The following is a 20,751-nucleotide window of genomic DNA, read 5'->3' as shown; positions in this document are numbered from 1 at the left end:
TGTAGGGTCACGAATCCAGCCTCTGTGTCTAAAAGGTAAGGGAGATAAAGAGAAGAGAGTGGCCATCCTTGACTCACCTGTTGTGTGTATTGCAGAAGAGGTGAGTTTCCAAAAGAGATGTAAATACAGAGGGTGTTCTCATCTGAAAGGCAAAGAAAATGTTCATTAAATTATTTAGTGGCATCCCTTCTCTCGCTTTCATATCTTTTTACATAGGCATTCAAGCTCGGAAAGTATATTTCCAAGTGAACTAAGAAATTAAAATAAATCAATGTTTAAAATTTTATGTTATTTTATTTTATTTTGTTGTGACAAATGATTCATTTTTTACAACAGCCTAAATCAAAGCAGTTCACCTAGTGGCATTTTCTATTGGAGCTGCCATTATAAAAAACTGCTCTAATATATATTTTAACTGCATTGATCAATTTTTGTTTTTATGTCCTCTCCCTCTTGGGTGTAATGGCTCATAAACTGAATGTCATGTGTGATTAAATCAGCACTGTAACTTGACAACAAGGCCTTTAGGAGGGTGTCATAAAATAGAAAATATGCTATATTTGGTTAATTATGTTGTAATCTAAAACCTAATGATATTTTATAGCCTATGCTAATTCTCCAGTTAGCATTGGTTGCCATTAGTTTATAGGCCTGATAATTCAAGTGAGAGGAAATAGTTGTTAAACTGGAGTAACTTGTTATGAAATCAAGCCCTATATGGCACTTTGAGCCATCTTGTGATAGGAAGAGGCGTTCTGATTTATGCATTGTTGTACTAAGATCTCATTACTGAGGAGCTGATAGATTAGAACTGGTTTAAGCATTTTAATTTTTTTACACTTTGTTTCATAGAATTGAGCATTGCAAAAGAAGCAAAGCATGAAGAAGTTTGTTCTTCTCTTGATGTAGGCTCATGACTCCCATTAATTGTTATTATGCAATTAATTATTAATTATTATTATTATTATTATTTGGGGGGGTGTTTGTTTTTCGGGTTGTCTGACCCTAACAGTATCCCAATGCAAGGGGCTCATCGTATCTGGTAATGAGTTTCAGTTGGCCTGACCAGTCCAGTGTACCCCAATTTATTAATGTCATAAACTATATCTGATATGAGTCATTGGAAAAGTAATAACACATTGATCATTAATATTCTTCTGTTGTGTGTATATGGTTAAACACCCAAGGGATCATACAAATATGAAGGAAATGTGGAACTAAAATGTGTTTACCAGACAAGTCTGGGGAGCAGGGGTAGCTCCTGGCACCAGCACAGCAAGCGCGTGCCTGGGGCGGCCACAGGGGCGGCCTGCCGGTCGCCGTGAGGGTGGCAGTCAGGCTGCCGCGGCTTCGGCAGCAATTCAGCAGCGGGACCAGTGGACCTCTTGCAGGCATGCCGCCAAATCCGCGTTACCAGCAGACCTCCCTCAGGCATGCTGCCGAATCCACGTTACCAGCAGACATCCCTCAGGCACGCTGCCGAATCCACGTTACCGGCAGACATCCCTCAGGCATGCCGCCGAATCCACGTTACCGGCAGACATCCCTCAGGCATGCCGCCGAATCCACGTTACCGGCGGACCTCCCTCAGGCATGCCGCCGAATCCACGTTACCGGCGGACCTCCCTCAGGCATGCCGCCGAATCCACGTTACCGGCGGACCTCCCTCAGGCATGCCGCCGAATCCACGTTACCGGCGGACCTCCTCAGGCACGCCGCCGAATCCACGTTACCGGATACAGATACTCGGTGCATGCATGTCTGATGGCTGTCGGTATCTAGGCTGTGAGCCACAGCAGCAGAACATTTAAGGCACTCAGAGTGAGAGGGCAGGTGGAGACACAGCTCTTCACTGTTCTGGTGTGCTCCCCAGAACATGGTGGGGTGGAGAGACGAGAAGTTGGACACGTCCTTCATCTTCTCAAAAGACGACCTTTGGTAATATTCAACCATGATCCCGTCTTCCATCCAGATCTTCCTGACTCCATTTTCTTTGGTCCTGGAGGTTACTTTTGATTTATGTTTAAAAAATGTGTCATCCTTCCCAGTGTTTTCAGCTGCCAAACATTTTGTTTTGTTTATTATTCTCTTGCATGTCCTAGATAACTTAATGAATCTAGACCATGTTTTTTAAAGTACCCTCCCAGGTGCATATTACTGGATTTCAGGTCAATGGAAGCTACTGCATGGTTAGTATTTTTTTTTTTAAATCACACGGTCAACTTAGGGTCTTAAATATGAACTTAGGCGTATACTGCTAGGTTCCTGTTTCTGAAAATCTTTGGTCAGGTTTTCATTTCTTTCTCCCACAAAGATATACAGTAACTTTAGGGCTTTCCTGTCCATAAGGATTTGAATATATTAGTTTAACAATAATAAGGGAGTCAATTTATCCACAGTGATAATTTCCCTTTAACTAAAAGATAGTGAATTTTTTTTCCATTATGGATGAAGAAAGTATGTGCTGCTATTTTTCAGTTCATAGAACATTTGACTATAAAAATCCCATTTCTATTTACCAGGAAGGTAGACTGGTACTCACTATAACCCAGAAACCAAACGAATTGAAAGAAGGAAAGAGGTGATTTGTCTTTGTATCAAATGCATTTTTTAAAATAGTGTGCTCATGCCAGCTTTCATGTCCTCAGGTGTAACAAATTAAGGTTCCCAGCCCAGTTGCTGTGCAAAGAGACAAGGGATAAGAGACAGAAACCAGAAAGGGCTGCACCTCATTAACACTCTAGGAGATCAGACTAGATGATATAGGATGGGGTGGCCAAACTTACTGACCTTCTGAGCCACGTACAGAAATCTTCAGACGTTCAAGAGCCGGGGCACACCTGTTGGGTCTCAGGGCTTCATCCCCGCTCCCGCTGAAGCCTCGAGCTCCAGCAGGCGCCCCCTGTGGGGCTGCAGCCCAGAGACTCTCCCCTCCCCGCTGGGCAGAAGCTCCTACCCCACTACCACGCTGCATGACAGAGGTCCCAATCTCCCCCGCCCCGAGTCTGGTAGGTGGAGAATGGGGAGGACATGAAGGACTCTGCAAGCCACACTTTAACAGTAAAAGAACCGCCATGCGGCTCAGCAGCCATGGTTTGGCCACCCCGATATAGGAGGATCAAGAAGAGGAAGACAGCTCCTGGCTCCTGTGATTGGTTGTGCAAATCCAGCCACAAGCACTTGCTGTTATTTTGCTATAAGGAGAGGGTATATAGCTAGACGGAATCCCAGAGAGAAGACGCTTGCCTTATGGAATGACTATGAATCAGTGTCTCTGTGAATCCTGAGACCAGGCAGGGGCGGCTCCAGGCCCCAGCAGGCCAAGCGCATGCTTGGGGCAGCATGCCACGGGGGGCGCTCTGCCGGTCGCCGGGAGGGCGGCAGGTGGCTCCGGTGGACCTCCTGCAGGCATGCCTGCGGAGGGTCCGCTGGTCCCACGGCTTTGGTGGAGCCGCGGGACCAGTGGACCCTCCGCAGGCACGCCTGCGGGAGGTCCACCGAAGCCGCGGGACCAGCGGACCCTCCGCAGGCACTCCTGTGGGAGGTCCACCGGAGCCGCGGGACCGGCAGAGCACCCCACACGGCATGCCGCCATGCTTGGGGCGACGAAATGTCTAGAGCCGCCCCTGAGAACAGGGAGAGGTTTCTTGTGTTCTGGTTATTCTGTATCAACAGGGAAGAAACCTAATGGTTAGAGTTGCTTGAGCTGTGCACTCTGGAGAGAATATGACAGAAGTACTTGGGAACTGTCACCCAAAGCACCCTGTAGTCATACCCTACTCTCCACTGTGATAATCTTTATACAAAATATACCTTGTGATATATCATCTGAAAATGAATAACTCACTGGTCAATAATGTCATGGTGAAATCTATGTAGCAACATTATATGTAAAGTTGTGTCTTTCCCCTGTATAATGTTACTTGTCCAAAAGCAGCCAGCCCTGCCCAGGCAAAAGTTATTAAACAGGCCTATCCTAAACAAAGGAATGTGTGTTTACCTCAATTTATATATAAGCAGTAAACAGAACCATCAAGGCAGCAGAGTGTGTGTGTGGCGGGGGGAATATCATGAAATTCCTTCTCCATGAAATGCCATGTCAGCTTCCTCACTCTTTGAATAAGTTACTTTGAGGGGTAACCTTTGGGACAATCCATTTCAAATGTTCTCTATAAAAGAAAGGAGACAGAAAACCTCGCATTATCTCATTCACCTAAGAAGACAAAGAAACCAGCATCTTTGGGCCTCTGGAAGAGATCCTGACCAAGGAGGGGGTCAGCCACCATCTTGATAGAAGACTGGGGATGAGAAAAACTGTCTTAAACAAAGCCTTGAACCAAACCTTGCTAGATTACATTTTAGACTTGTGTTCTCACTTTTATTTGCTTGTAACCATTTCTATCTTTATCTCTTATACTTAACCTTACTTAAACCCCTATCTTCTTTTGCTAATAAACTTGTTTTACTATTAATCTAAACCAGTTGGGTTTGTACTAAAGTGAATGTTGATTGATTAATGTGGCAGGCTGGTGGGTTTTGTCTCCTTAAAGGATCAAATGGATCTTATTATTCCCGGAGAGAGCTGGACATATTGGAGCACACAGGTCTCAGGAGGTTCAAGGCTGGGGGAGGTGCTGGAGCCACCTGCTAACATTAACGGCTGATAAATGTTAAGGTGTTACGTGTGGTACAGACAAAACCGTGTCTGTGACAACCGCTGACAAGCTGTTGGTTCACAGTGGTTGAATGAGCGCTGCACAACGTACAGAACACAAAGGGCACACTGGCTGCTGGCTGTGTGTATGTGCCAGGCAAGGAGCCGCAAGTAGCAGAAACATTTTGGGGGCACTCAGGGTTATAACACAAGAGGTGACACAACCTCTCACTGGTCAGAATTTCACCCCAGAACATGACAGGAATGTGGCATAGCAAGTTCAGCACGTGGACTTGATTTCCACCCTGGTTGGTTAGGCCCCAAGATCAAACCTCTCCGCGAGTAAGTGGGAGCTCCCTATCTCCTTAGCATGGAAGAGGGAGCCTGTTACACTGCTGCCCCATGTCCTTTTTTGTGGGCTCTGATTTTGCTCAGCCCCAGCATGGGGACACGAGGGAGGTCTGCTCTTTGCACCTCTGAAGAAGGATAATATGTGATATAGCCCTAATATGCCCTTTTTCTATGCCATATGTTGTGGGTAGGGCCAAGGATCACTATTTAAAAATAGTGTGTGTCTATCTTCCATTCACAGCTGAGTCAGAGAAGGGCAGATAATCTGCTTGTGAGGGCGCTCTGATTTATTCAGCTCCCAAGCTGCAGTTTACAGAAAAAGTCAACAGTATTCAGTGTGGGCTTCAGTCTCATTGACATTCATTGACTCCACTGTGGTCTCAGCTGAGCTCAAGATTTCAGATAATAGCTTGAGTATTTAGCCAATAAGTAATGCTCATGTGAATTCAAGAAATGCCAGATTAATATTTATGCTAACAGGTAGATTCACTCCACAAAACAATCTCTTTACTGATAGATTATTCTATATTCATTTATGAATAGTGTATACCAGTTTGATGGGAAAATTCTCTTTTTCTCATTCTACAGTAAAGTGCTTGAAAGGTAATAAGAACACAAATTGCCTTTAGATCAATACAATACTTTTTTCAAAATAATTCCTTATCTTTCCATCATGGATTGTTCTGAAGACTAATCTACCTTCCTTATCAATACAAATGGAAAATTCCAGTAGGCCGTCTCATTAGAGTTGAATAAATGATTGATTTTTCAACTCAGTGGCTGAACCGAAAAGTATATACAAAAAATGTTTCCTTTTGAATGAAAACTGAATTATTATTTTTTTTTTGGTTTCTTGTGGAAACAAACACACATTTTTCTGGTTGAATTAAATGACATTTAAAATAAGAAACATTGAAACAAATGTTTTGTTTCAAAATAAAATGCTGAAATGGTCCACTGTAAAAATGTGAAAATGAACTATTTTTATTTTTTCAAAAAAATGTTCCTCATTTTTTATTCAGCCAAAACTTCACTTTTAAAATATTCTGACATGCAGGAAACACTTTCTTAAAAGACCATCAACTTCAATATCATCAACTTGGTATGTATGGTGTGGAAATTGCAATGGGTAAACTTCTAGCCCTTCCAAGGAGAAACCCCCAAAAGAAGTAGAATGAAGAGTCATTTCCCCTCATTGACAGGTCAAAACTGAATTTATTGAAAGGGAAATATGCTACCAGCTACTTTTAGGGACACAATGGAAGGCATACACATGAATATTGGGTATATATCCACCTATTTTCAGCTTATTCCCTATTTATTAGTTGTGAACATTGAAGCAAAAAGTTTATATAACAGATTCTAATTCACAAACCTTTGAAGGGTAAGTTTAGGAGATGAAGAGTTCTCTTTACTCATAGACTCGGACTTTAAGACCAGAAGGGACCATTATGATCATCTAGTCTGACCTCTTTGAGGCCAGAGAAACTCACTCCCCTGCATCCTCTGTCCCCCATCCCTCCCCCCGCACACACTTCTTGTAGTAGATCCATAACCTCTGGCTGAGTTACTGAAGCCCTCAAATCTTGATTTAAAGATTTCAAGTTACAGCAAATCCACCATTTACTTTAGTTCAAACCAGAAACCCCCCAGGGTCTCTGACCTGGGGGAAATTGCTTTCCAACCCCAAATATGGCAATCAGTTAGACCCTGAGCATGTGGACAAGACCTAACAGCCAGACACATGGGAAATAATTATTTGTAGTCACTCAGAACCCTACCCATTTAGGGTCTTTGGTCCTTAAGGTGCCAATTCTGTAAGATGTTCTGGCCAGCATACAAAACACCATTACAGTTAAGAAGGCTCTTTGCTGGCTCAGGGGTCCACATAACAGCTTGCAGGACCAGGGCCTTAGCCCATTTCAACCAGATCAGGAATATTTCCCAAACTGATTTCAACCCAGGAGATGGGACTCTCATTTCCCTTGGTAGATATTTCTAGAGGCTAATCAGTCTCATAATTTGAATGTTTTCCTGATATTAAGCCTAAATTTTCATTTTTAAAAAATGCCAACCCGTTGCGTATAGCTGTGCTCCCTTGTTAGTTGAACACAGAGTTTGTGATTCACTAGTGGCCTATGGCCCCACAATTTCTAATGTACAATATGTGCAGCACTTCTGAATCTAAAATGACTACTCCACCACCTGATATTACCTAAAATAAAGTCCATGGCCTGTGAACAAATACAGGAGTCTTACTTGAGTAAAAACACAGTAAAGAACTTCAAGATTTGGTCCAGTGATTTTTTTTTAATTAAGAAAATTCCAAAAGAAAATGTCCAAAAATCCATTTAAAAATTAAAAAAATCCTTCTAGAAACAGCAGAATCTACAATAATGGCCTAATAATCACAACTGCTGAAGTTCCTTTGATAAAAGTTCAATAATGGCATCTCAAATGTCCTAAGTCTCTGCAGAAAATGGTCCAGTGAAGAATGATGAATTATGCCTATCTATTCAGAGCATCTCAGACTAAAGCCTTATAATGCAACAATCTTAGGATCCAAAAGTCCAATATTGTGGGGGTGGGGAGGATTTGAATCCAGTATAATTCTGTGCTATACATAAAGAATATGACAACAATCTACTAGTTTGATTGACTGGACGGATCAATCTGGCCCTAATCAGCTAGAAGACAAATAAATGGGCAAACAGGTCTTTCACACGTTAGGTCTGTGGTTTCTTGTCTAGACCATGCAAGTGTGCGATACAGCAAGAGTTTGAAAAATAATGGTAAAATGTACCTCTGTTTAAATTGTATTTAATCAGGTTTCAGGCTAACTGCAAACTTTCCAACATAAAGACACAGAGCTGGATGAATAAAAGCCCTAGACAAAAAACATATTAAATGTCCTTTATAACAACAGAAACAAAGAAACCGGTGGAAGTTGATGGAATAGATCTAAATGCTTCCTTCCAACATGGCTCCCCAATCCTGGTCCCACTTTAATACAAGGGCCGTCTAGTTAGAACATGGCACAGCTTTGTCTACATTTGAGATTAACAATCAATGGTAGAGGTTTTTCTATTAGACCCACTGGTAGTAAGTTTTTACTTTGCAGCAATTGTCAGTTTAGAGTTTCTAAACTGTCCTGCCAAACATGTTTGATACATTTCCCCTTCCTTATTATTTATTGTGATGTAAGGCTATTGTAATGCAGTTCATTTAACAACTTTTAATAATATGCAAACGTTTGGTTAATAGTAACAGAAAATGTGGAGGGGTAGGAAGAGGAGTCCATGCATATACTGTACTGGCTCATCTATTGGGTCAAATTCTGTTCTTGCTTCTACTGGTAAAAACCCAGGATAACTCCTTTGAAGTCAACAGAGGAGGAGATGGTATGATAGGATAACGGGCTTAGTCAATAGGTCAATTAAGTGCCACACTGGTAAATAGTACAATGGGTCAATGATATGATATAACCTTTTTCTAGAGGGTATGGCTGGAGAGTCTTGCCCGCATGCTCGGGGTTCAGCTGACCGCCATATTTGGGGTCGGGAAGGAATTTTCCTCCAGGGAAGATTGGCAATGGCCCTGGAGGTTTTTCACCTTCCTCCGAAGCATGGGGCAGGGGTCGCTTGCTAAAGGAGTGGGTGGATCGGCTTATGTGGCCTGCATCTAGCAGGAGGTCAGACTAGATGATCATAATGGTCCCTTCTGATCTTGAATTCTATGATTCTATGAGGTATATGGGGTTTTCTATTCTGTGACTGAGAGCAGAATGGATGATAAGTTTTATAATAACATGCATCAAGCATTAGCACTTCAGAGATGCAGCAGTACCAAGGAAGAACTCCTTAATACAAATGTTATTGATTTTAAGCCATTTCTATTCAGTGGCATTGAACTAAAATTAGTGTAATAAAACAGACAATTGCTTTGAATACTATATTAAGTAATTAATTATAAGTGTACTTTCAGTTTCCTTTTTTTTTTTTGCCATTCCCTGAAGCAATGAGGACAACTTTATGCATAGTGAACAGGGCTTCAGTTAGCATGATTTTGAAAGCATGGTACAGCTCTACCCCAATATAACGCAACCCAATATAACATTAATTCAGATATAACGCGGTAAAGCAGCGGTCTGGGGGGTGCGGGGCTGCGCACTCCGGCGGATCAAAGCAAGTTCAATATAATGCGGTTTCATCTATAATGCAGTAAATTTTTTTGGTTCCCAAGGACAGCATTATATCGGGGTAGATGTGTACTAATTCAGGAACCTGAAGGAACAGCCAGAAATAGGAAGTATAGAGAAGTGGGAAACTTCTGGTTTATTTTTATGTGACTCAGTTTCCCTTTTGCATTGCGTTGTTTCCTCCCAGATATAAAGGGGCTAATATATTTCGTGAAGCAAGACAAGAAACACAATGACTGAAGGGAAATCACTAAGCATGAATGAACTATCAGAAACTAACATTAGATATCAACTACCCAGACATCTGTTGGGAAAATAATTTAGCTGGAAAAGATTATCCAACAAGATCCTGAAATGCATTGAAGACAACGTTTTATTACAGAAGGTGGAGAGAGACACGGACTAGGAGAGAGGCTGTTCTAGATTTGATTCAGTTAAACAGGGAGGAACTGGTTGAAAATTTGAATCTGGAAGGCAGCTTTGGTGAAAATGACCATGCAATGATAAGAGTTCAGTATTCTAAAGAATGGTAGGAGGGAAAACAGCAGGGGAAAAACAATGGACTACAAGAAGGCAGCCCTTAGCAATCTCAGAGAATTAGTAGGTAGGATCCCATGGGAAGCAAGTCTAAAGGAAAAAGGAGTTCAGGAGAATTGACAGTTCCTTAAAGAGACATTATTAAGGGCACAAGAGTGAATTATCGTAATGAATAGGAAGCTAGGAAGAATGGTAAGAGACCACCATGGCTTAACCAGAAGATCTTCAATTACTAGAAACTCAAAAAGAGTCATACAAAAATGGAAACTAAGTCAAATCACAAAGAATGAATATAAAAAAAGAACTCACAAGCATTTAGGGACAATATTAGAAAGGCCAAGGCACAAAACGAGATTAAACTAGCTAGGGATATAAAGGGTAACAAGAAAAATGTTTTACAAATACATTAGAAGCAAGAGGAAGGCCAAGGACAGGGTCGGCCCATTACTCAATGAGGAGGGGGAAACAAAAGCACAAAATGCAGCAATGACCAAAGAGTTAAATGCCTGTTTTGCTTCAGTTTTCACCAGAAAGATTAGCAGTGACTGGATGACTAACATAGTGGATATTGGTGTAAACAGGGTACGATCAGAGGCTAAAATAGGGAAAAGAACAAATTAAAAATTAGTGAGACAAGTTAGATGTCTTCAGTCAGCAAGGCCTGACAAAATACTTAAAGGACTACTTGAGAATATTTAAGGAACTGGCTGAAGAGACACTGAGCCATTAGCAATCTTTGAGAACTCTTGGAGGACAGGACAAGAAAAGGGTAAATATAATACCTATCTAGAAAAAGGAGACTAAAGATAATTCAGGGAATTACAGACCAGTCAGCTCAACTCCAGAAAGATAATGGAGCAAATAATCAAACAGTCAATTTGTAAGTACCTAGAAGATAATGAAGTGATTAACAACAGTTAACATGGATTTATCAAGAATAAATCATGTCAAACCAACCTAACATCCTTCTTTGACACAGTAACAAGCCTTGTCGATGGGGTGTGTCCCCCACTGCCTAGTATGGGACACAGCTAAGAGTGCCAATCTCAAGTCAGACTGCCAGAATACAGGGCATATACCCCAGGCTGGTGGTGCATTCTCTCAAATGACTTCACCAAGCCAGTTACAAATATGTGCTTCCAAAATATGGTACTAATTATATGGAGCTGCAGACAGTCCCCTTCAGACCCTCTAGTCCCTCGGTTCATTGTTCAAAGCTCTCTTTGGTTAGAAATCACAGTCCAGAGATGTGGAGTAGGAAAGAGGCCAGGGGATGATGTCACTGTCTCCAATGTATATGTGCATGGAAAGTTATGGGCACAAACATGGAGTCAGGGGGTCACATGTTTTACATGCCCTTGCTGAGTCATGAGGTATCCATTGGCTACATGCTCTGAGGCATCCTCAGGGCGGGACCATTAGAAAAGTTGATTCTCCTTACTGGCCCATCAGCCATGGCTGGCTGGTCTTGATGTAAATCTGTCTTGTGGGTGTTAACTGAGTAACACAACGTGTTTGAGATAGTAAAGATTCATAATTTCATATGCAATGATAATACATGCATATAAACAGAACAACATTGTTCAATAGACCACAACTTTTCCAATGATACTTACAAGGCATACTTTGTATAAGATTTATCATAATTATGCACCAGTGGTGGTACATCAGTGGTCACAACAGTGTTGATACATCAGTGGTGATACCTTTCTTTTTCTATAGTGTCAAAGGTGCAAGCAGTAGGTGTGATATATCACAACTTTAGTAAGTCTTTTAATACTATCTTACATGACTTTCTCATAAACAAACTAGGGAAATATAGCCTAGATGATCCTACTATAAGTTGGGTGCACAGCTGGTTGGAAAACATACTCAGATAACAAACAACGAGGAGTCCTTGTGGCACCTTAGAGACTAACAAATTTATTTGGGCATAAGCTTTCATGGGCTAGAACCCACTTCATCAGATGCATAGAGTGGAAAATACAGTTGCACGTATATATACGTAGTACATGAAAAGATGGGAGTTGCCTTAACAAGTGGGGGGTCAGTCTAAAGAGACAATTCAATTAACAGTTGACTATCAAGGGAGGAAAATCACTTTTATCGTGGTAATGAGGGTGGCCCATTTCAAACAGTTGATAAGAAGGTGTGAGGAACAGTAGGGGGAAATTAGTACGGTAAAATTAGTTTTTGTAATGACCCATCCACTCCCAGTCTTTATTCAGGCCTAATTTGATGGTGTCCAGTTTGCAAATTAATTCCAGTTCTGCAGTTTCACATTAGTAGTTATTAATTATTCACAATCAAGTTGGAAGGGGATATCGAATGGGGTTCCATGGAGATCTGTCCTGAGCCCAAATCTATTCAATATCTTCATAAATGACTTGGATAATGGCGTAGAGAGTATGTGTATACAGTCTGTGGATGATACAGAGCTGGGAGAGACTTCAAGCATTTTGGAGGACAGGATTCAAAATGATCTTGAAAAACTGGAGAAATGGTCTGAAATAAATAGGATGAAATTCAATAAGGACAAATGCGAAGTTCTACACTTAGAAAGGAACAATCGATTCCACACATACAAAATGGGAAATGACTGCCTGGAAAGGAGTACTGCAGAAAAGGAGCTGGTGGGGATAGCAGATCACAAACTAAAAGTGAGTGTTGCAGGGCAGGTACATCCCACCACGGGGTGTCAGGTCACATGTGGTTCAAAAGAAGGGAAAGGCTGTACCATAGCGAGTTAGTTCTTATGCTGATGGCCTTTACTATACACATGGTAGTATGGCCTAGTGGCTGGTGCCAATAAGGTCAGCCTTCCACTTGGGGCAGTGTGGCCCAATGGCCAGAGTCAGTAAAGTAGCCCACCTCTGGGATTGCGTGGCCTGTTGGGGGAGTGGGGCACCATTCAGGGGGGTGTGGCACCCCAGGAAAGGGGACTGAGGCCCTCCCTGCTCCTCCAAGTCCCAGCCCAGGGCCCTGGTGGTGGAGGGATCCTCCTGCAACATGCTGACTGGTTCCCCAGTGTACACACCATCCAAAAGTTTAAGTCCCGTGGGCTGCTTCTTACCCTTTCCCCCCTTGTCAAAGCTCTTCAGTTCCTCTGGGTCTCTAGGGTCCTCAAATGGCTGGGCTCCTGCTAGTGCAGTACCTTCTCGGAACTTGTCAGGCAGCCTGGAGTCTGTCAGAAACTGCAAGCCATGGTCCTGCACTCGGGGCCTATAGCAACTTGCAGCCTGCATCCTTTCCCTCCAGCAGCTTATCTAGACTGAACAGGGCTGCTACCTTTTATATGCTGCCTCCAGGCTGAGCATGTCCAGCAGGGTCAGAGGGGCAGGGCTTCCTCAGTCTGCAAAGCAGAGTTAACCCTCTCAGGGGTGGTGCGGGGTAGGTACGCCCCATCAAGGTGAAACAACAATGTAATACTGTTGAAAAAAAAGTCAACATCATGCTGAGATGTATTAGCAGAAGTGTTGTAAGAAAGACATGACAAGTAATTCTTTCACCCTGCTCAGCAGTGATAAGGCTTCAAACAGAGTACTGTGTCCAGTCCTGGGCACTACACTTTGGGAAAGATGTGGACAAACGGGAGAACGTCCAGAGGAGAGAAACAAAAATAATTAAAGGTCTAGAAAACATGGAACCATTAAAAAAAACTAGGTTTGACTATTCTAGAGACGAGAAGATGGGAGTGGGGCATGATAACAGTCTTCAAGAATGTAAAATACGTTATAAAGAGTTATATATGTGTATAAGAATGTTATAAAGAGGAGGGCAATAAATTATTTTTTTTAACCACTGAGGACAGGAGAACAAGCAATGGACTTAAATGCAGCCAGGGAGATTTAGGTTAGACATTAGGAAAAACTTTTTAACTGTAATGGTAAGTAAGCACTGGAACAAGTTACCAAAGGAAGTTGTGGAATCTCCATCATTGGAGATTTTTAAGAGCAGGTTAGACAAACGTTCGTCAGGGATTGCCTAGATCAGTGGTTCTCAACCAGGGGTCCGGGGCCCCTGGCGGGGATCACAAGCAGGTTTCAGGGAGGCTGCCAAGAAGGGCCAGCATTAGACTCTCTGAGGCCCAGGATAGAAAGCTGAAGCCCCACCGCATGGGGCTGAAGCCCAGGGCCCTGAGCTCTGCCATCCGGGGCTGAAGCCGAAGCCTGAGCAACGTAGCTTTGCGGGAGCCCCTGTGGCATGAGGCCTCAAGCAACTGCCCCGCTTGCTACCCCCTAACAGGGCCCTGGCTTTTATATGCAGAAAATCAGTTATTGTGGCAGAGCTGGGCCAGGGATTTTTTATAGCATATTGGGGGAGCTTCAGAAAGAAAAAGGTTGAGAACTCCTGGTCTAGATAATACTTAGTCCTGCCTCAGTGCAGGGGACTGGACTAGATGAACTATCAAGGTCCCTTCCTGTCTTATGATTCTATGATTCCATGACTGTGAAGAATCTCATGCACTACTACAGGTTGGGGACTGACTGGCTAAGCAGCAGTTCTGCAAAAAAGGACCTGGGGATTACAGTGGATGAGAAACTGGATATGAGTCATCAGTGTGCCCTCATTCCCAAGAAGGCTAATGGCATATTGGGCTGTATTAGTAGGATCATTGCCAGCAGATTGGGGAAAGTGATTATTCCCCTCTATTTGGCACTGGTGAGGCCACATCTGGAGTATTGTGTCTTGTTTTGGGGCCCCCACTACAGAAAGGATGTGGACAAATTGGAGAGAGTCCAATGGAGAGCAACAAAAATGACTAGGGGGCTAGGACACATGACTTACGAGGCGAGGATGAGGGAACTGGGATTATTTAGTCTGCAGAGGAGAAGAGTGAGGGGGGATTTGATAGCAGCCTTCAACTACCTGAAGGGGGGTTCCAAAGAGGATGGAGCTCAGCTGTTCTCAGTGGTGGCAGATGACAGAACAAGGAGTAATGGTCCCAAGTGGCAGTGGGGGAGGTCTAGGTTGGATATTAGGAAAAACTATTTCACTAGAAGGGTGGTGAAGCACTGGAATGGGTTACCTAGGGAGGTGGTGGAATCTCCATCCTTAGAGGTTTTTAAGGCCCGGCTTGACAAAGCCCTGGCTGGGCTGATTTTGTTGGGGTTGGTCCTGCTTTGATCAGGGGGTTGGACTACATGACTTCTGAGGTCTCTTCCAACCCTGATAGTCTATGATTATATGACTACTAACAGGTAAATTACTACAAATCTCTAGACAAGTAAATCAGCAGAAGTACTGCCCCACTTGTAGGGAATTGCAGATACAGGTTTTGACCGGGTTAAAGAGACCCAGCAAACTAAGAACTGAGAATTGTATAAAGGGACAATAGAGAGGTGTCTCCCTCAGTCAATCCAAGAGTTGACATGAGACTTTAATCAAGAAGATACAGTCAAACCTTGCAATAACGCGCCCCGCCATAACGCGAAATCACATACAACGCGATCATAAGTTGGCTCCCCTTTAAGGCCTAATACCAGTGGTCCCCAATGCCATGGCGCCCGCCGGGACATTGATGTGCCCCCGCCTAGTGCCCAGCAGGGGAGAGAAGCTGTGGCCCCGCGCCTGCTGGGGACAGAGAACTCCGAGGCTACGGGCGCCGGTGTTCACTGTCCCTGGCAGGCGCGGGGCTGCGGCTTCTCGCCCCTGCTGGGCACTAGGGGCACTAAGCACTAGGTGGTGCACATCCATGCACCGCATTGGGGACCACTGACTTAAACTGACCGGCTTGAAACCCCGCTATACCGTGACCCCGCATTTATCGCGATGGAATTTTTTGGACCCCAAACATCGCGTTATAGCAGGGTTTCACTGTAAAACCTTGCTGGAAGGGTCCGAGGAACTCTGACACCTACCAGGATCTGCATGTGGAAGACAGGTTACACCAGGGCATACAGGCATGCATACATACGTACGTACATTTTTTCTGTAATGCTTTTGTTCTAAATAAATATTTTGCTTTATGAAGGCTGGCTGGTCCCTGGTAAGCCCTTCATCACTGTCCCTGGGAGACAGCAAGTGTTGAAATAACATAAATAATTTGCTTATGAAGGCTGGCTGGTCACTAGCGAGCCATTTGTCATTGTCCCTGGGACACAGCAATTGTTGAAACAACATAACTTTGCATTATGAAGGCTGGCTGGTGACTAGTAAGCCTTTGGCATTGTCCCTGGGCGACAGCAAGTACTGAAGTAAACTCAGACTTGCTAAGGTGATCACAGTGAAGAGGAGGAGGAATTACAGTCTGAATCTGTGGTCTGGAGGGACAGGAACACAAGTTCCTGCTATGACAGTTCCCAGGAGTACACAGGGTTGTGAGGCACCTGGTTTAGGATGAGGAAGCCTTGTCTATGCCTGCTATGAGTCAATTTCTCAACAGCACCAGCCTCTGATAACACAAGCACTTGCCTTCCAGTCCCCTGCTTTCTCTTTACAGGTTAACAACAGGCAACCCCGAATGCTCCGAGCATCTCCCTGGAGCCGCGGATCCATGGACACTCGCAGATCCTGCTCCCAAAGAAATAGGACAACCCCTGCTTAGCAGCCACATCTTAGATCACAGCTCCCCTTAACTCACAGCACTTAGGTATGTTTACAGCGAAAACAAGTAAAAAGTTTATTTCCCCAAGAAACGAGTGTGACGTTACACCCCATATTCTTCATAGAAATATCATTATGATATGAATCTGCTATAACTAAGATGGGTCTTGTGCAAGACGGGTCTTGTAAGATATCATTGGAAAGGTTAGAATTTACTGAATGTGTTTACCCAATCTGTAGGCATGTATCATTTTTGTATCTGAAGCTGGCAATATTGACCATGTCTCTGTATTTCAGATGTGCTACGTTGGATGAGGCCAAACAATGTTAGCAGCACCCAAGCATAAGGATCACCCCAGGAACTGTGTGCAATAGAAACCTCTCAGAGATAGCACTACACAATGGGGACTGTTTGACCCAGGTCAGATAGCTCTACACAAGGGGGACTGTTTGACCCAGGTCATATCAAAAAAAGATTTCCAGCAAGTGGGGGGAAGATATAAATGTGGGACTATGACAACATGAGGGGTCCCCACTCTCCCTTCAACAACACACCTGGAAACACCTGAAGAACAAAGCCTGAACTGTGAGAAGTGATGGTCCCAGGTAAGCTCTTTAGCCTGTGTATGAAAATCTGGGAAAGCCAAAGCAACTTGTGCCTTAAGAATCTGCCAGCCTCTTTATCACTCAGGGTGAGAATTTGCTAATTTGTATCCACCTATCTAGTGTCAAGCTTTGTTTGTGTGTTTTATTTCATTTGCTTAGTAATCTGCTTTGTTCTGTTTGCTATCCCTTGAACCACTTAAAATCTGCCTTTTATAGTTAATAAAATTTGTTTTGCTTATTATTAAGCCCAGTTTATTCAGTTTCTAACTGGGTGGGGTGGGGGGCCAAGAAGTCAGACATATCTCTCTTCACATTGAGGAAGAGGGTGGATTTTATGAGATTGCACTGTACAGATATTTGTCTACAGTGTAAGACAGTAGTATTTTGAGTTTGTCTCCTAAAGCGGGGGGAGCACGTGAGTGCTGGGGGAGCCCTCTCACACAGAGCTGACTTCAGTCTCTGGCTGCAGCTGAGTATGGCCCTGCCCATGTGTGTGTGCTGCAAGAGGCCAAAGAGCCTAATTCAGCAAAGCAGGGTGAGAGAACCCAGGCTGGTTGAGCAGGGGAGGCTCAGTTAAACCCCGGCACATAAGGTGGCATCCTGGACGAGGGGGAAGGGGATCCAACTCGTCACACAGAGATTCCAGCAGAGTCAATGGTTGCATATAAAACAAAACACGACATGCACTCTAGACTTACTTAACTAGTTATTGTCATGTCATATAGAGCAAAAAGCACATCGAAAATCCTTCCAGCATATTACAGGCTTGGCTGTGAGCTTCCATTCATGAGACAAATCACGCTGTCCTCTTACCTTCTCAGTGGAAAGATGAAGAGTGTTGCCTCTGTCCCTACAGTTATGGTCCAAACATCCATTGTCTTCACTTGCAAACGGGATAACCCCCATCACTTGGGTTTTCCTGTCTAGAATCTATCTTGGAGATTTTGCAATTACTTGATTAGTATTTGGCTCATACTATAAATGGATGAACTACACTTTACTCATACTATAAATGAGTGAACTCAATTTACAAGTGGCCAGATGGATAGAGAATCATTTTTTGCCTGAGAGAAACCTGTTTCTCATCTTCTGGTGACTAGCCCCCATTCATGGACCTCAAGAGTGTAATTTTCAGCATGGATACATAACTCCTTATGTATTATCCATGCATACATTTCACAATAGCTATGAGGACCAATGTGACACAAGCTTTCAGTAGAGACCTTATATGGCATTCTTTGATGAACTAATGAGTAGATACCAAACTCAGGGGATCCCTGTCACCCTTAGGCACCCTGTACCCTCTGCCAGTTGTCACCAAGAGGTCCCTGGGTCATACCCACCTCAAAAAAGGTGTCAGTGGAGGCCTGAGTGGGGACATCCTCAAGGAGGCCATGAAGGTCAGGAGTGCAGTTGCCTTGGGAACTGTGACAGCGTGATGCTACTATTATATCCTTTAAATCCCAGGACACACAGGTTTACAGTTGGGTAGTGTGATTTGTAAAAATTATTGTATTTCTGGATTTGACTATATGAAGGGATAGCATGTAAAGAGAAACAAGCTATATCCTGACGTTATGGTGCTAATTAATTGTAGAAGGAATGTTTTCTTAGCCACCAAATGGAGTGTAATTATCTCTCATTTCACATTAAAGACTCAATTCTCACCTATGTCGAAGTTCTGCTCCTTGAATGGGATTGGGGGAGAGGACCTGGGAGCCAGTTACAGCTTCCCAATTTTGCCCTGGCTCAGCCGTGATATCAATTACAGAAGCCAATGGGCTGCTCTAGTTGAAGTCACTGGTGGAAGGGCCCTTAGAGACCCTCAGGCTAGTAGTGAGGATCAGCATAATGGAGCTCTGTTCTGCAGCATCTCAGCCCTACATTGTGGTAGAGGGAGGTGATTGGTCCTGGAGCTGCCTTTGCCAGGTACACCATCAGAGAGTACCCCTCTACAAAGAGAATTCTTCTCTGTCCATTTACAGCCAAGATCTGGCCACTTTGCACCACCTGAGCTGCACACAGGGACTGGATCATATCAGTACACCTGCTCTTATTAATGTTCATAGTACTTGTGTGGTACTCTCCTCTGTAGCTAAAGCAGCTAAGTTCATAACAGGAATCCAAGAGAAGATGCCAGAGAGACAGGCTGAAATGCAGGACTGAGTGGAGGGAACCAGGTGAGGAGTGGAAATGTCAATTTGCATCAGTACAAATCTGAGAGCAGATGAGATCACTAAAAGTAGGGTTCAAACTGTGACTGCTTCCTAGGCTTTGCTGCATCTAAAGTTGCCCAGGAATAAGGCGGGGTAAATGCTAGTGTGCTGAGCATCCTAGAGAGGACATATCTGTGGAGGATGGGGTGTGGCACATACCCATTAAGCCCCAGGAGACCAGTAATGAGGAAAACACAGGGTGCATTTGTTCAAAAAGGTGAAGCAAGGGCCACATTCACTCCAGCATTCCCAGCGAGATTATGCCTGCCTTTGTCCCATATACAGATGTGAGTGCAGCCACTGCCCCTTAGGCATTATAACCTCTTATTCCCATTCCCAACCAATATGGTTCAGGCTCTGGAAACCTTTGGTTTATGAATGGTAGTTTGTGTGTGTTGTGGGAAGAACAACACATATTGAGATCGAGCAGATGCAGTTGGGATGACTGGCAGCCTTTTTCTTTAATGCATCAGAAAGGAATTATCTACCAAAAATAGTAACACTGTCTGAGCGAATTAATTTGCACAGTACAGTAACAGCTCCAATTCAGTTTTTAACCATTAAATGTTGATTTCACTGCACACACAAACCAACAAAAAATATTTTCTTCAATAATAACTGACATTTGCAGAAAGGTAAGACCCTTTGTCTTCAGTTTATTTTGTTTAAAATTTATCAGTATTTATTATAAAAGTTAAAAATGGGTGAAAATCTGTGCAAAAATTAATTTCTGTTTTCTGGGTAAATATTGGGTTTATTATTGAGGGATGGGAGGACAGAAAAAAGCAACAAATAGAGAAAAATAAGAGTATTGCAAATAAAAGCAGTTTAATGCTGTGGTTTATTTCATGAATTGTACGTTAACAGTATACACACACACACACACACACATGCTTCTTCCGTCACATTGCCTCCCTTATTTTAACAGACAGCTTCTCATTTACATTTGGACTAATATATTATTCATATCACCACATCTACCAAAGGTAATGTATTGGATTTTTCTTAACATAATGCATATTTTCATGTACCTGTGTGATCCAAAATTCAAGTGAAAATCAGTAACAAAAGACAAATAATAGCTTTTGTAAAACCCAGGAAAATTTCAGTAAAAATGTAAATTATAGAAAGATAAACAGCTTAGACCAGTGTTTCCCAAACTTGGGATGCCGCTTGTGTAGGGAAAGCCCCTGGTGGGTCAGGCCGGTTTGTTTACCTGCCGCGTCCGCAGGTCCGGCCGATCGCGACTCCCACTGGCCACGGGTCGCTGCTCCAGGCCAATGGGAGCTGCAGGAAGCGGTGCAGGCCAAGGGATATACTGGCCGCTGCTTCCAGCAGCTCCCATCGGCCTGCAGCGGTGAACTGTGGCCAGTAGGAGCCGCGATCGGCTGGACCTGCAGACGCGGCAGGGGCTTTCCCTACACAAGCAACGTCCCAAGTTTTGGAAACACTGGGTTAGACAAACACCTGTCAGGGATGGTCTAGATAATATTTAGTCCTGCCTTGAGTGTAGGGGACTGGACTAGCAGATCTCTCGAAGTCCCTTCTAGTCCTATGATTCTATGATTGGCAAAGTAAAAAAAAAATGCTGCTTGAGAATTTATTTGACTTTGGATTTAAGGATATTTACTTTGTATATTTTG

The 20,751-nt window shown here is 43.4% G+C and overlaps 1 protein-coding gene across 1 annotated transcript in view; it reads right to left on the bottom strand.

The window, feature by feature from the left end:
- Window positions 1-20,751, bottom strand: part of LOC120402963 — a 100,349-nt gene that overhangs the window by 22,830 nt on the left and 56,768 nt on the right. Inside the window, exon 3 of the mRNA XM_039533614.1 lies at window positions 78-142. Coding sequence (XP_039389548.1) covers window positions 78-142 — 65 coding nt within the window. The remainder of the gene's footprint in view (window positions 1-77; window positions 143-20,751) is intronic.

This window comes from Mauremys reevesii, linkage group 1 (assembly GCF_016161935.1).
Source record: "Mauremys reevesii isolate NIE-2019 linkage group 1, ASM1616193v1, whole genome shotgun sequence".
Taxonomy (NCBI): Eukaryota; Metazoa; Chordata; order Testudines; family Geoemydidae; genus Mauremys; species Mauremys reevesii.
This window is presented reverse-complemented; position numbering and strand designations above follow the sequence as displayed.